Source organism: Branchiostoma lanceolatum, chromosome 18 (genome assembly GCF_035083965.1).
Source record: "Branchiostoma lanceolatum isolate klBraLanc5 chromosome 18, klBraLanc5.hap2, whole genome shotgun sequence".
Classification (NCBI taxonomy): domain Eukaryota; kingdom Metazoa; phylum Chordata; class Leptocardii; order Amphioxiformes; family Branchiostomatidae; genus Branchiostoma; species Branchiostoma lanceolatum.
The window spans coordinates 9127309-9144152 of NC_089739.1; the positions used below are offsets into that span (position 1 = coordinate 9127309).

Here is a 16844-nt window from a genome sequence, read left to right on the forward strand (position 1 = left end):
AACCCTTGCACGATGAGCGACAACAGCGGGGATTCGAACCCCTGACCTCTTGGTCCAGAGGCAGGGTCTCAACATTGCAAAACACGAATTCGCTGACCTTTGACATTGATCTTCACAGCATCACACCCACATATAAATATATATGTCTCAGCAGTCATTGTTGAAAGAAACTAAAAAAAGTCATTCGACTTGTTATTTGTCTGATGAAGTTTATGTGAAAACGATGGTATATCTGAAAGTAAGATACTCTCAAATTCAATCACATTTTGGACTTACATTTCTAGTGGAATGCAGATTCTGTTGTAGAATTCGAAGTTAGGCCAAAACAGCTTTTCTAAAAACAACTTCCATGTCTATCTGGTTTCTCTTCAATTTACCACTTACAAGCCTTTCGCCATCCACTTAAATCTTCCGTCACCTGTTGTTGTTGTGGTTCCAAAATCAGCTAAACGAAGAAGAGTATAACGAGAAGTTAGAAAGTAGAGGATACAAGATGCCCTCTTTATGATGTATAGTGTTTTTCACAAACATGCAAATCAACTTGCTGAGGAGTTAAATCGCAAGGTGGAAGAAAACAGAAAATGTCGGTCACGTGACCAGTGCAGGGCATTCGGTCTCCTGGGTTACAGTACCGGGATGGACCCTGACTGCAAACATTGCCTTGACAGATGAAAGGAAAATCATAGGCGGAAGACTGTGCAGTCCTACAAGATACTTGCCTTCGTTGCGGGTGGTTCTGTCGAGTCATATTCAAATTGTACGCCGTTTTCTTGTCCGTGCAACGTTGCTAGAGTTTAGAACCATAGAGCAGAGTGATCATATCTATTGCTGTACATTTACACAAACGCAGGGGTTATCACCATCACGGTGTGGGATTGGGACAATGATCCTCCCAACAGGCCATTATTAAGGGCCTAAAGTGCAAACAGATTGGACTATTGTACACCACCGAGTCCTGCATGGACGAAGTCTGGACTGAGCGGACACCCAAATTGTATGCCTTGTTTACAGGACTATGATGCTGGTGCGGGCTGCTTGCCCGAAGGCTTTGAATAGCCATGATAGCCGACATTTGGCTTGCAGCAACACCAGGGCTCCTTATTCCCAAATTGGGGCTGAAATACATAGTGCCGGCGAGGGGAACGTCAGAGCAAAGCTCCGAGGCATGGTGGTGTAGTTTGCACATAATACTGAAAAGAGAGCACACCCCAAAATGTTCCAATGTTGATGTACAGTAATAGATATGGTTACTGTCTCTATTGTTCTGATCGCTAACACGTTGTACGTACACGAATACGGTGTACGATCTGGGTTTGAGTCTTCAGAGCCCCCTCCACGGAGGTAGGTATTTTCCAGGACTACACTATCTTTCTCTTATGATTTTTCTCTCATTTGCCGATGCAACGTTAGCAGTCTGGTTCGTTCCCGGTGTTATAACCCAGGAGGTTGGAGCCCTGCACTGGTTACTTGCCTGATCTTCTCTATTTTCTCCCGCCTTCCGGTTTTACTACTCAGTAAGTTGATTAGCATGTTTGTGGAAAAGACTATGGATTGTAATAGAGACATTTTGTGTTCTGTACTATCTAGCTTCTCGTTATACTCTTCTTTGTTAACTTGTTTTATAACCACAATTGAAAGTAGTGACTTAAGATGTTCGTAGGGAGAAAACGGTCTATGAGTCATGAGGTAATTTGAAGGAAACTGCCATGAAGGTTGTTTTAGTTTAAATCAAACCTATTTAGACCTCAAACATTATTTTTTGAAAACAAAAAAAATTACAAGGGGAACAAACAACGAGTCTATACCATTTTTTCTCAGCTCTTCCTTGTGTAGAGCAGCCAGATAAGTCAACTGTGTGCACGCAGTAGGTTATGTACTCTATTGTTGGTGATGGGCTGGATCTATACCAGAGTGCAGGGGACAGGCTCCCTCTACCTCCCTAGCCTTGTCGGGCAGGTACCCAATTAAAGTCGTGTTGTTTCACCTGGTTTGGGCAGGTACCCAATTTAAGTCATGGATGTGTTGTTACACCTGGTTTGGGCTGACATTTCTGTCTGTTCTAGCTCACCTAAACAGGTAGGCAATGTAATGTCATTGTCATTAGGATGGTCATTTGGATATGTAAATGTAGGCGCACTGTGCACGCAGTAGTCAGTATTAAGTAATGTGCTCTATTGTTGGTGATGGGCTGGATCTATTATACCAGAGTGCAGGGGACAGGCTCCCTCTACCTCCCTAGCCTTGTCGGGCAGGTACCCAATTAAAGTCTATTGTTGGTGATGGGCTGGATCTTTACCAGAGTGCAGGGGACATGCTTCCTCTACCTCCCTAGCCTTGTCGGGCAGGTACCCAATTAAAGTCATGGATGTGTTGCTACACATGGCTTGGGCAGGTACCCAATCAAAGTCATGGATGTGTTGTTACACATGGTTTGGGTAGGTACCCAATTAAAATCATCGATGTGTTGTTCCATTTGTTTTGGGCAGGTACCCAATTAGAAATAATCCGTCTGCGGTAACAGGTGCGGTAACTTGCTGTGCATTGGCCATCAGTGAGCGCCCGGAAATAAGTGGTGCTCCAAAACTGGATAGACGGTTAGGCTGTTGTTAGCATACTGTGCGTTTAACCCCTGTTAGATGGTGAGAGTCCGCGGGACAGCGAGTTCTAGTACTGGCTTGGTGTGGTACGTGCGATCGGAACGATAATACGGGCGAAAGTTCCACAGGCAGGGTGACTTCGGGTCAGGCCTTCCGGGTAACCGCCGGGGTGTCCAAGACTACGTCTTGTAGGCAGTGGAAGTTGATGGGTCCCAGCATCTGCAGGCGATACCGGATCTCATAGCCCACATTATTATCGTTCAGCCAGTCAATGAAAAGTCTGTCCTTGTGTGATACCTTGTGTTGAACCCTGACTTATCGCGCCGAGGGCAGTGGTGGTCACAAAGCCAGGCAGTCTGTGAGGATGGTACCCCACGTGGTCGCGCGAGGGCTGGCCCTCCGCGGCAGGCGGTATCAGGCTGATTTGCTGGTGCGGTCATGGGCCCCTTGTCACACGTGAGTTGGCTACACACTGAAGCGGGCGTTTCCGTTCCATCACGACGTCCTCACTGGTACACTCCGTTAGGGTATTAAATATGAAACATTGAAATAGTTTTAGCTCACGGCCTCACTGTACCGGGGAGTGTCGAGGTGGCAGGGGTATAGGGTGCGGAGAGACTCCGATGTGACTTGTGGGAACGTGTGAAGGCGACGTTACACTGGGCGGCTTCGGCTCGTCCGCCGTGCGGTTGTCAACTGCTTGTGCACCACTGTCGGTCACCTAGGCATTCGAGCGGCAGTACTGAGCAATCAGTATGGGGGTGACCAGGGATCCTATTCCTCTTCGAAGCTGCAGTTTTGGACCATTGTGACCGCTGAAAACTGCCGAGGAAAGGGAACCTTCTAGGTTGCGTGTGGCACCTGAGCGGATCGTCCATGGTGGGATGAGGACGACTCCCTGGTTGCCGTACGGGGGTGCTTTCACTAGTGCTTTCAGGGGTGTGGCGTACAGTCGGCATAGGATTAGCTTTAGTGATTACCTTGAGGATGGGGGCCTAATCTGTGGCCCTTATGGTGAGGTCGTTACTCGTGCACTATTGTGCCATGTAGGGTTTGGCTGTTAGTCTTGAGGCGAGTGCGGAGTAGCCGTGGTGGAGCGAAACCACTTGTCACTATGATTCACAGCCGCACAGCAGACTATTGTCCTGCACCGATTACCTCAGACTGATTCAACGATTCAAATAGATGTGAAGACAGATACCGTCTTACAGTGTTGGCTATGTTTGTTTAAATGGTAGATACCGACTTAAGATGTTAGCAGGTCTGAAGGCAGGGACTTAAGATGTTAGCTATATCTGTTTGAAGGCAGATACCGTCTTGAGATGTTAGCCTTGTCTGTTTGAAGGCAAATACCGACTTAAGATGTTAGCTATGTCTGTTTGAAGGCAGATACCTACGTAAGATGTCAGCTACGTCTTAAGGCAGATACCGACTTAGGATGTTTGCTATATTTGAAGGCAGATACTGTCTTAAGATGTTAGCTATGTCTGTTTGAAGACAGATACCGTCTTGCGATGTTAGCTATGTCTGTTGGAAGGCAGATACCGTCCTAAGATGTTTGAAGGCAGATGCCAACTTAAGATGCAAGTCAAGTTTGTTTCAAGGCAGATACCGACTTAAGAGGTCAGCTATGTTTGAAGGCAGACACCGACTTAAGATGTTAGCTACGTCTGTTTAAGTTAAAGGCAGATAAGATACAAGCCATGTTTTTTTTCCTTGTGACTTTTCTCCACAGGTTTGTCTGTCTGTGTGTTTTTGTTGCTTTTTCTTCCAGAATGAAGATATGTGTGCTTGTGTTTTTTCTCCACAGGTCTGTGTGTTTTTGTTGCTTTTTCTTCCAGAATGAAGATATGTGTGCTTGTGTCTTTTTCTCCACAGGTTTGTCTGTGTGTTTCTGTTGCTTTTTCTTCCAGATTGAAGATGTGTGTGCTTGTGTCTTTTTCTCCACAGGTCTGTGTGTTTTTGTTGCTATTTCTTCCAGATTAAAGATATGTGTGCTTGTGTCTTTTTCTCCACAGGTCTGTGTGTGTTTCTGTTGCTTTTCTTCCAGATTGAAGATATGTGTGCTTGTGTCTTTTTCTCCACAGGTCTGTCTGTGTGTTTCTGTTGCTTTTTCTTCCAGAATGAAGATATGTGTGCTCGTGTCTTTTTCTCCACAGGTCTGTCTGTGTGTTTCTGTTGCTTTTTCTTCCAGATTGAAGATATGTGTGCTTGTGTCTTTTTCTCCACAGGTCTGTGTGTGTGTTTCTGTTGCTTTATCTTCCAGATTAAAGATATGTGTGCTTGTGTCTTTTTCTCCACAGGTCTGTGTGTGTGTGTGTTTCTGTTGCTTTTTCTTCCAGATTGAAGATATGTGTGCTTGTGTCTTTTTCTCCACAGGTCTGTGTGTGTGTGTTTCTGTTGCTTTTCTTCCAGATCGACGATATGTGTACTTGTGTCTTTTTCTCGACAGGTTTGTCTGTCTGTGTGTTTCTGTTGCTTTTCTTCCAGATCGAAGATCTGTGTGCTTGTGTCTTTTTCTCTAGAGGTCTGTCTGTCTGTGTGTTTCTGTTGCTTTTTCTTCCAGAATGAAGATATGTGTGCTTGTGTCTTTTTCTCTACAGCTCTGTGTGTTTCTGTTGCTTTTCTTTCAGATTGAAGATATGTGTGCTTGTGTCTTTTTCTCCACAGGTTTGTCTGTCTGTGTTTCTGTTGCTTTTTCTTCCAGAATGAAGATATGTGTGTTTGTGTCTTTTTCTCCACAGGTCTGTCTGTGTTTCTGTTGCTTTTTCTTCCATGATGAAGATATGTGTGTTTGTGTCTTTTTCTCCACAGGTCTGTCTGTTTCTGTTGCTTTTCTTCCAGATTGAAGATATGTGTGCTTATGTCTTTTTCTCCACAGGTCTGTCTGTGTTTCTGTTGCTTTTTCTTCCAGAATGAAGATATGCGTGTTTGTGTCTTTTTCTCCACAGGTCTGTGTGTCTGTGTGTTTTTGTTGCTTTTTCCTCCAGAATGAAGATATGTGTGCTTGTGTCTTTTTCTCCACAGGTCTGTCTGTTTCTGTTGCTTTTCTTCCAGATTGAAGATATGTGTGCTTGTGTCTTTTTCTACACAGGTCTGTCTGTGTTTCTGTTGCTTTTTCTTCCAGAATGAAGATATGTGTGTTTGTGTCTTTTTCTCCACAGGTCTGTCTGTCTGTGTGTTTCTGTTGCTTTTTATTCTAGATTAAAGATATGTGTGCTTGTGTCTTTTTCTCCACAGGTCTGTGTGTGTGTGTTTCTGTTGCTTTTTCTTCCAGATTGAAGATATGTGTGCTTGTGTCTTTTTCTCCACAGGTCTGTCTGTCTGTGTGTTTCTGTTGCTTTTCTTCCAGATCGAAGATATGTGTGCTTGTGTCTTTTTCTCTACAGGTCTGTCTGTCTGTGTGTTTCTGTTGCTTTTTCTTCCAGAATGAAGATATGTGTGCTTGTGTTTTTCTCCAAAGGTCTGTCAGTGTGTTTTTCTTCCAGATTGAAGATATGTGTGCTTGTGTTTTTTTTCTCCACAGGTCTGTCTGTGTGTGTGTTTCTGTTCCTTTTCATCCAGAATGAAGATATGTGTGCTTGTGTCTTTTTCTATACAGGTCTGTGTGTTTGTATTGCTTTTTCTTCCAGAGTGAAATTTAAAAAAATGATAATAATGAATAATAGATAATAGATAACAGATAGTAAATGATAAATAGTAAATGATAAATAATGATAAATGATAATAAATGATAAGTGATAATAAATGATAATTAATAATAAATGATAGATAATAATGAATGATACACGATAATGAATGATAAATAATAATGATGAAGAATAAATGATAATTAATAATAAATGATAAATAATAATAAATGATAATAAATGATAATAAATAGTAAATGATAATAAATGATGATAAATGATGATGAATAATAATAATTGATAAATAATATTGATGAATAATGATAAAAGACAAATGATAAATAATATGTGTGCTTTTATTTTCTCAACAGATTTGTCTGTATGTCTCTGTATGTTCTGTCTGTTTCTGTTCTGTTGCTTTTCTTCCAGATTGAAGATATGTGTGCTTGTGTCTTTTCTCCACAGGTTTGTCTGTCTGTGTGTTTTTGTTGCTTTTCTTCCAGAAGGAAAATATGTGTGCTTGTGTCTCTTTCTCCACAGGTTTGCCTGTCTGTGTGTTTCTGTTGCTTTTCTTTCAGAATGAAGATATGTGTGCTTGTGTCTTTTTCTCCACAGGTTTGCCTGTCTGTGTGTTTCTGTTGCTTTTCTTCCAGATTGAAGATATGTGTGGTTGTGTCTTTTTCTCCAAATGTTTGTGTGTTTCTGTTGCTTTTCTTTCAGATTGAAGATATGTGTGCTTGTGTCATTTTCTCCACAGGTCTGTGTGTGTGTTTCTGTTGCTTTTCTTCCAGATTGAAGATATGTGTGCTTGTGCCTTTTTCTCCACAGGTTTGTCTGTGTGTTTCTGTTGCTTTTCTTTCAGATTGAAGATTTGTGTGCTTGTGTCTTTTTCTCCACAGGTTTGTCTGTCTGTGTGTTTCTGTTGCTTTTCTTTCAGATTGAAGATATGTGTGCTTGTGCCTTTTTCTCCACAGGTCTGTGTGTGTGTTTCTGTTGCTTTTCTTCCAGATTGAAGATATGTGTGCTTGTGTCATTTTCTCCACAGGTCTGTCTGTGTGTTTCTGTTGCTTTTCTTCCAGATTGAAGATATGTGTGCTTGTTTCTTTTTCTCCAAATGTTTGTGTGTTTCTGTTGCTTTTCTTTCAGATTGAAGATATGTGTGCTTGTGTCTTTTTCTCCACAGGTCTGTGTGTGTGTTTCTGTTGCTTTTCTTCCAGATTGAAGATATGCGTGCTTGTGTCTTTTTCTCCACAGGTTTATCTGTCTGTGTGTTTCTCTTGCTTTTCTTTCAGATTGAAGATATGTGTGCTTGTGTCATTTCCTCCACAGGTTTGTCTGTGTGTTTCTGTTGCTTTTCTTTCAGATTGAAGATATGTGTGCTTGTGTCTTTTTCTCCACATGTTTGTGTTTTTGTTGCTTTTCTTCCAGAAGGAAAATGTGTGCTTGTGTCTTTTTCTCCACAGGTCTGTGTGTTTTTTCTCTGTTGCTTTTCTTACAGATTGAAGATATGTGTGCTTATGTCTTTTTCTCCACAGGACTGTGTGTTTCTGTTGCTTTTCTTACAGATTGAAGATATGTGTGCTTGTGTCATTTTCTCCACAGGTCTGTGTGTGTGTTTCTGTTGCTTTTCTTCCAGATTGAAGATATTTGTGCTTGTTTCTTTTTCTCCACAGGTTTGTCTGTCTGTGTGTTTCTGTTGCTTTTCTTTCAGATTGAAGATATGTGTGCTTGTGTCATTTTCTCCACAGGTCTGTGTGTGTGTTTCTGTTGCTTTTCTTCCAGATTGAAGATATGTGTGCTTGTGCCTTTTTCTCCACAGGTTTGTCTGTGTGTTTCTGTTGCTTTTCTTTCAGATTGAAGATTTGTGTGCTTGTGTCTTTTTCTCCACAGGTTTGTCTGTCTGTGTGTGTTTCTGTTGCTTTTCTTTCAGATTGAAGATATGTGTGCTTGTGCCTTTTTCTCCACAGGTCTGTGTGTGTGTTTCTGTTGCTTTTCTTCCAGATTGAAGATATGTGTGCTTGTGTCATTTTCTCCACAGGTCTGTCTGTGTGTTTCTGTTGCTTTTCTTCCAGATTGAAGATATGTGTGCTTGTTTCTTTTTCTCCAAATGTTTGTGTGTTTCTGTTGCTTTTCTTTCAGATTGAAGATATGTGTGCTTGTGTCTTTTTCTCCACAGGTCTGTGTGTGTGTTTCTGTTGCTTTTCTTCCAGATTGAAGATATGCGTGCTTGTGTCTTTTTCTCCACAGGTTTATCTGTCTGTGTGTTTCTCTTGCTTTTCTTTCAGATTGAAGATATGTGTGCTTGTGTCATTTCCTCCACAGGTTTGTCTGTCTGTTTCTGTTGCTTTTCTTTCAGATTGAAGATATGTGTGCTTGTGTCTTTTTCTCCACATGTTTGTCTGTGTTTTTGTTGCTTTTCTTCCAGAAGGAAAATGTGTGCTTGTGTCTTTTTCTCCACAGGTCTGTGTGTTTTTTCTCTGTTGCTTTTTTTACAGATTGAAGATATGTGTGCTTATGTCTTTTTCTCCACAGGACTGTGTTTTTTGTTGCTTTTCTTACAGATTGAAGATATGTGTGCTTGTGTCTTTTTCTCCACAGGTTTGTCTGTGTGTTTCTGTTGCTTTTCTTTCAGAATGAAAATATGTGTGCTTGTGTCTTTTTCTCCACAGGTTTGTCTGTGTGTTTCTGTTGCTTTTCTTCCAGAATGAAGATATGTGTGCTTGTGTCTTTTTCTCCACAGGTTTGTCTGTGTGTTTCTGTTGCTTTTCTTCCAGAATGAAGATATGTGTGCTTGTGTCTTTTTCTCCACAGGTTTGTCCGTGTGTTTCTGTTGCTTTTCTTTCAGATTGAAGATATGTGTGCTTGTGTCTTTTTCTCCACAGGTTTGTCTGTGTGTTTCTGTTGCTTTTCTTTCAGATTGAAGATATGTGTGCTTGTGTCTTTTTCTCCACAGGTCTGTGTGTGTGTTTCTGTTCCTTTTCTTCCAGAGTAAAGATATGTGTGCTTGTGTCTTTTTCTCCACAGGTCTGTGTGTGTGTTTCTGTTGCTTTTCTTCCAGATTGAAGATATGTGTGCTTGTGTCTTTTTCTCCACAGGTTTGTCTGCGTGTTTCTGTTGCTTTTCGTCCAGATTGAAGATATGTGTGCTTGTGTCTTTTTCTTCACAGGTCTGTCTGTGTGTTTCTGTTGCTTTTCTTTCAGAATGAAGATATGTGTGCTTGTGTCATTTTCTCCACAGGTCTGTGTGTGTGTTTCTGTTGATTTTCTTCCAGATTGAAGATATGCGTGCTTGTGTCTTTTTCTCCACAGGTTTGTCTGTCTGTGTGTTTCTGTTGCTTTTCTTTCAGAATGAAGATATGTGTGCTTGTGTCATTTTCTCCACAGGTCTGTGTGTGTGTTTCTGTTGCTTTTCTTCCAGATTGAAGATTTGTGTGCTTGTGTCTTTTTCACCACAGGTTTGTCTGTCTGTTTGTACCTGTTGCTTTTCTTCCAGATGGAAAACGAACCCTTTAAATGGATATTTTGCACCAAAATGCTCCTTAACCAGACACATGCAGACCTCGGCGACCTGGAAGTGACCAGACAACTTCGGGACTTCTGTTCCGGCGTGTGAGGGAGAAGACATCTTCGGGACTTGGCACAGAGGCAATGGCGCTGTGAAGAACTCTGGCAGTGATTCTTCTTTGTGGCATTACATAGAAGTCAATAGACAGAGGTAGCTTAGACTTAAGTAGTTAAGACTATGGTAGCCTAGAATTTGTTAGCTTAGGTTGAAGTAACTTAGACTAGTCTATGGCTTAGAGTCTCGCGTACAGAAGTCCCATGAAAATTCGTTCAGCTCCTTTGAATCTAGCCATGCTTAAAAGGCTTGGGTAGAGGCTCACACTCATACTAACATTCACATTAACTCCTTTGACTAACTCTCAGCACTTACACCTAAGCCTAAGCCTTTTGAGCGGACCCAAAATAGTTTTCCTGATTCTTCATAAATGGGGCTTCTATGCATGGGGACTGTAGTTGTTGTATTTTTGTTGTATTTTAGCTAGTATTTATGACAGGTTAGGTTAACTTTACACTTTTGTTAGTCTTAGGGCTAGGGTACTAATAGAAATATTGTGAACTATTGTGGTTATGTTACTTGTGGTGAATAGATGTTTGTAGTATTAGAGATTAGGCTTACACATTGTTAGTTCTAGAGGTAGGGTACAAATATTGTTTTCATGTGAATTTCGAGATAATGTTTCAAAATGCCAGAGTGGCACAGCTGTACACTTGACGATCCTGTACTTTGTCGACAACAATGCTACTAAAGACACGATTTGAACCAGTTTCCGTTTGCTCTCTATAGTTTAATGGATTGAACTGAATGTGCGAATGATTGTATGAATGTCCTGGTCGCCAAGGTTATGATCGAATGCCACCTCCAGAAGCCTGCATCACCTTACGCCACTCGGTCTGTCCTCCTTCAGCCATGTCAGCAGTGGTAAGTCAGCTGTGCTGTAGTTGGGCTGTATGCATGCATGCATGAATGAAGAAATGAATTAATGCTTTTGTATGTATGAAGGCATGCATGCTTGTGTGCATGTTTTATGCTTGTGTGTATGTTTGCATGCTTGTATGTATGTATGCTTTTATGTATATATGTATGCGTGCAATGAATACACGCATGCATGCTTGTTTGCATATACTTGTATGAAAGCAGGCATGCGTTTATGAATGCATGCATGTTCCTATGTATGTATCTCTGCAAGCTTGTATGTATGCGTGCAATGAATATGTGTATGTATGTATGTCTGGATGCTTGTGTATATGTATGCATGTGGCCATCTATGTATACTTGCGGTCATCGAACGACGTTGGCTCGTGGTAGATGGTTGTGACTAAAGAACTTTGCTATCCAGGAAGAAGGTTCCCTCCAACATCTGTTTGGAGAGTAGTTACCCCGATGCCCCCCCCCCCCCACACGTGTTTCCATTTCACATAAAAAGCTATCACCATTATTCAACAAAGCAAGACCATACCATGTCCAAATGATACAAAAACTTGAAATTCTACTGCAATGCCAAGGATGCTTGTAAGGAGGCCCAAACTTTCACATTGAGGTTTCCAACCATCAAGAGGTTCTTAAGTTATGCTGACGAAAAATATTCGGAAAAAACAAACACCGACAGCCTGACAGGCAGACACAAAGAGAACAATACCTTAATTGCACGGAGGTAATAGCCTTCTCGATAACCAGACCTCCCCACGGAGTAGGTTTGACGCCAGCGCGAGTGCGCATGCCCGAGGACGTGAGGCGATGTACCTTGTCACTCTTATCTGCTTTTCTCGGCCAACGTTCAGAATCAAGAAACTTGTTTTTCAACGTGAGTTAGTTTGGATTACTAGATGCATAAGGGCGTAAACACTAGTCTTAGACTTAACAAGGTAGTGGATTTGCGAACTCGCTCCTGCGTTTTCATAAATTCATGTCAGGTACACTCCTGAAAACATTGTAGAATCAGCTAAATGATAAAGCTAGTAATATAGCTCATCATAATCTGTATAATTTGCATCAGTTGTTGTATCTCATTTTTTCATTATGTACATAAGATAGTATACTCTAGGAACGCCGAGAATAACCGTCATAACTCGACACCTAACGCTTTTCCACGAAGTTAAAATTTTGCAACAATACAAGAAAAATCTCTTCCGTATTATAAATTGTTAGAATGAAAAAAAAGATCGATTATAAAGAACAACCTATAGTTTGTACTTATTTCCCATTTTATTACGTCCTCACACAATCCTTGTTCTATAATAGATAATCAAAAACTATTGGGGCTTAAATGATCACTAGTTCATAACTTCATTCATACTGTAGTTTATAATACTCTTCTTCTCTCATTTACAATATTATGCAATATGATACTATCTGATATGATGACATTCATAAGTACAAGAAAAGAAAGGTCAGTGTTTATAGCTTTGCCTTTATCATGATATTTCTAAAATGTAATTGTGAAAACACAGTAGAATATATATACATAGTTACCTAGTTATTCATAACCTACACATTCTGCATCATTTCAAGGGATACTTTCCTTCCTACATGTCTATCACTTCTTTCTATCAACTATTACAAACAAAATCATTGTCATACCTTACCACTTCACATCTAACTCACACGATCTACTTCATCTAAGAAAAGAATACCAACAAGTCAAATGATGACTACTTCATGATAGATCCGTCATGCATATTCTTTTCATGCAAGACACGGATAACGGTGAGAATTATACATTTATCATAACATAACTGAATCCAATTCTGAAAATACAGTCCATAAACGTTGCTCTATTATTCATTGTCTTGAAATCCATTGTAACATTTGAAGAAGAAAATTGTTTTTCATCAATCAACATAAAATGATTAACTCGAGACACATTAAAATTTTCTATCTAGCGAGCTGCCTACATGTATATCAGCATCACCACAGGAAAATTGAAATTAAAACTAAAAATGCCACAACTATGAAACTGCCATCATTAACCTGTATGGAATTATATTAGTTTTTCATTGATTATGCGAATAAGGCCTACAATTGCATATTTTCTGTCAACATCCCTCTCTTCCTCAGTTACAAATGCCACGTATTTGAATAGTCATATCATGGAATACAGCAAGTTTTTACAATTGTCTCATTAATTATGCAAATTAGAATCTGGTTTGCATAGTTATCGTCCAATCATACAAAGTATCACGTAAGTTATTTACATACCAAAAATCATGACGATCCATCATACCCATCTTGAGTTATAGTGTTTTCTCATTAATTATGCAAATGAGGTCCTCATTTGCATAGTTGATATCTTTTAATATTTCTCTCTTCCTCAGTTACATATGTCACATGTTTGACAGTCCTATCATGGAATTTGGCGGCTGTATAAACTTTCCTCATTAATTATGCAAATTGGATACTGTTTTGCATAATAGGTACCTAATCATGTACATCATCACTCAAGCTATCTACCTACCAAAAATCATGACTATCCATCATGCTCTTTCTTGAGTTATTACCTTTCAAAGTCTGACCAGCTCCTGCAGTTCCAGAAAAAGCCACCAGGGGCCCAAATCTATACCACTTACTCTCCGTCCAAAGAGCTCTCTACCACTAAAAAATCAGGACCATAGCATGTCCAGAACACGAGATATTAAAACAGGAAGTTCCGCTGCAATACCATAACAAGCCACTAGGGGACCCAAAATCTAATCATTTCCATGTCTCATCAAGACCTACCCACCTACCAAATATCAAGACAATCCATCCCAGCCTTCTCGAGTTATGCTGTACGTTACAAACAAACACACAAACGCTACCCTCTGCATAACCTTCTCGGCGAAGGTAATCATGAGTTTCAAATAAATCCATTTGATCTAAAGTGACCTGAATCGAAGTTGACATGTTCTGACTGTCTTAGTGAATATCTACTCTCCAAGTAGAGGTTACTTGGGGAAAATTGTGACCCCATTTTTGTCAGCTCGTTAGAATACGCTTCTTCTATGTTATACAACTGTGAGATTGTTATTACATGGAGTTACGTCTTGAATATGTGCAAGATACCAAATTGAATTTAAGATTCGTTGATATTAACTCATTGCATGCTTAAAAAATCGGACAGACTACTAACCAAGACCTAAAACTGTAGATAGACTGCCCACACCTTTGTTTATATAGAGAGTTGCGTAATAAAGAAAAACAATAAAACACATGACTACATAACACATGACTGTTTGGGTACCCGCCATTTTGTTTTCAGTAAACAGTCTTTTGAACTTTTCCCTGGGTCTGCTTGGGGGCTTTTGTTCTACATGTTACAGTTATACATGGATATGCTATTTAAAAATATTATACAGATACATGAATGTACATATATTTTATAAAAAAAATAGAATTCAATAAGTAATGTCATCATATCTTGTTCACCGTAGTTGGTACGCGTTCCGATGTTATTTTTTTTCGGTTTACAAGGTTGAGAAACCTCCATTAACAGACACCAAACATGGCGGCGGCTTCTGAGGGACAAGAGCTCATAGAGCTGTTGAGTTTCAATAAAAAGGAAGACCTCACATGCAGTATATGCTTGGATCTGTTTACGGCGCCCAAGACGCTACCGTGCGGTCACACCTTCTGTCAGGACTGTCTTCTAGAACACGCAGCCGTCCAGGTACCATCCGTATGTCCGCTCTGTCGTTTCGCTATCAAAACACCTCCCGGAGGAATACCCAACTTGCCCAATGGCCGTCTGGATCCAAATGTTTGTGATACAATCAAAAACTTCCAGAAACCCGAAGAGAAGTGGATTGAATGCAGGTCCTTTGGTGGAACAGGGTCGCAAAGAGGACAGTTTCGTGGGCCTCGCGGTTTGGCGGTGTCAGACAGAGGGGAGATCTTCGTAGCCGACTACAGGAACAAGAGAGTACAAGTCTTCGACTTCCAAGGTACATTTCTCAGCTCTTTCTACACGGTATTGCCAGAAGAAGACATCTACCCGTACGGTGTAACGCTAGACAGTGGAGGAAACATATGGGTGACCGGAAGAGCGTCAGGGAGCACAGCGAGTTCTTCCAAGTCGTCTTCGCTCGCACTGCTAGACTACTTCGGTATGGCCACCAACTCCAGCCAGTACGACAGAGAGCTTTCATCATCTTCCTCCTCCCGTGACTTTGCCGTGCTGTACACCAGACAAGGTCGGTACCTCATACACTTTGACATCCAGAAGACGAGATGGGCCGCAAGAGGAGTCGCCATGGATACCAGTGAGAACAACGTCGTCGTTACTAAAGTTAATGACGGCGGTGACAGTGTAGTACAGGTGTTCAAGCCGAATGGAACACTTTTAAAAACAATTGGTGGCCAACAGGGGATGGAATACCCACACTACGTTACAGTGGATAGAGAAGGAAGGGTTCTAGTGTCGGACAGTGCTGGTCCTTATGTCTATGTGTATGACAAGGAAGGAGAGTTTCTCTTCAAGTTTGGAGGGTGGGGGGAGGGCGAGGGTCAGCTGAACAGACCCCATGGCATCTGTACGGACACGTCAGGTCGAATCTTTGTGGCAGACAGCGGGAACGACCGAGTGGACATGTTTGACAGTACAGGAGGATTTCTTTCCCACGCTATTTCTGACATCAAGCAGCCGCTGTCTGTTGTTATGACGAGGAGGAGAAATCTTGTTGTCTCTAACAGCGAGAACGTAGTTACTATTTTCCACAACTAAAGAACTGTTCCGTAAAATGGCTTCAAGGGTCGTCTACATGGAACAGAACCTTACATGAACGGGCTAGAAAAAGCTGAACATAGTACTTCGCCAACGGGGATTATCATGGTTGAGGACCCCAAAGTGAGAAGTTTCAGAATTTTAAGAGGGGTACACAAGAAAGATACAATTCTGATAAGGTTGAGTTCAGGGTACCATCTACAAAATGTGTGAAAATGAACTAATCAAAAGTTGCCGGCTAGTTCCCTTCTGACGCCCTTTTGTTACTGAGGACGCTCAGCGGAGGTCATGTGAACTGCAGCCATTTATGTTGTCCTTTGTCTGAATGTACAAAATGCACTCAGTACACAGGGTAATATTCAACATGTGGATAATGCCTTCATACGCTCAGCGTCATTATCAGCTATACACATGTATAGATCGAGGGCATGATTGTTAAAAATCGCCAAGCGAAGCAACTACATGTAAATATACACACATGCCATTATGTTTCAGTTGACTTAACGATTACCAAAGCGTGTATTTTGACATTTATACCTTGGTGGCGGTATGTAAATGTAGTCGTACGTAAATGTGACATAAGCTTCCTGTTTCTGGGTTAGGCCCGAAACTTTAGCTGTACCTTTAGCTGTACTCTCGTATATCTCTTATGGAGTTCTACACTCGTAGATTTGAAAATTCCTCTCAATTTTAATTGAAAAGTCTATAAAAGGATCATTGGTAATCCATATTGCTATTGTCAATATGAAAGCGTATACGTTTGGCGCCTCATCCTTATCCTGAGAACGGACGCTTTACACTTTTTTGGAAGACAGACCTTTTATTGAATTCGGCTAAGACGTTTAACTCATTAAGTATGTTAGTCTTGTATGTTAGTATGATAGTCAATGTGTTATATGTCAATTTAACTTTGTTTTAATGTGCAGAACGTGTTATCCAGGTCTTGGGATGCCAAATGTTCTCTGAATAAATACCCATTATCATAATTATCTGAATATGCATATTTTTCAAGCACAAACCAATTCCTGCCCCCGTGACCAAAACATAAAAAGACCCAAATGCCTATCGCGAGCAGCGCTCCAATCCTGACCACTGCGTGCCATCTTGTGCCCCACAGTGTGTGCCCCCCTCCCCACAAAGTCTTCAGTCACTGAGAGCGTTCATGCTCTGTTACACGTAGCCGGCAGCCAGTCAGCGACATTTGTTTGTGACACCTGTGCCCCCTGCTATGCATCGCTTGTTGTTATCCGCTACTCTCATGTGTACTCTCTCTAAGTAAGGTTCATTACCTAGTCATGTTTCTCTAGCTCTGTACACAACAGCTTGAGAGAAAAAAAAATGTGCTTCAATGCCGCGACC

At 41.1% G+C, this 16844-nt stretch overlaps 1 protein-coding gene and 1 long non-coding RNA gene across 3 annotated transcripts; both read left to right on the forward strand.

The window, feature by feature from the left end:
* The first annotated feature begins 1502 nt into the window (after positions 1-1502).
* LOC136424213 (uncharacterized) lies at positions 1503-10552 on the forward strand. Of its 2 annotated transcripts, XR_010753833.1 has the most exons (6): positions 1503-4340; positions 4408-6916; positions 7126-7689; positions 7900-8686; positions 8825-9183; positions 9251-10552. It is a non-coding gene; the product is annotated as an uncharacterized lncRNA (long non-coding RNA). The 2 variants fall into 2 exon arrangements; XR_010753834.1 differs by lacking the exons at positions 7126-7689; positions 7900-8686; positions 8825-9183 and having other exon boundaries at positions 1507-4340; positions 4408-6841; positions 9681-10552.
* Positions 10553-14232: 3680 nt separating this feature from the next.
* On the forward strand, positions 14233-16498 carry LOC136424367 (tripartite motif-containing protein 3-like). The gene has a single exon (XM_066412936.1). It carries the CDS (start codon positions 14268-14270, stop codon positions 15483-15485), a length of 1218 nt encoding a protein of 405 aa, XP_066269033.1. The 5' UTR covers positions 14233-14267; the 3' UTR covers positions 15486-16498.
* The last annotated feature ends 346 nt before the right edge of the window (positions 16499-16844 follow it).

What these genes read in the sequence shown, in the direction of transcription:
- LOC136424367 (XM_066412936.1), top strand. Translation starts at nt 14,268, where the DNA reads ATGGCGGCGGCTTCTGAGGGACAAGAGCTCATAGAGCTGTTGAGTTTC.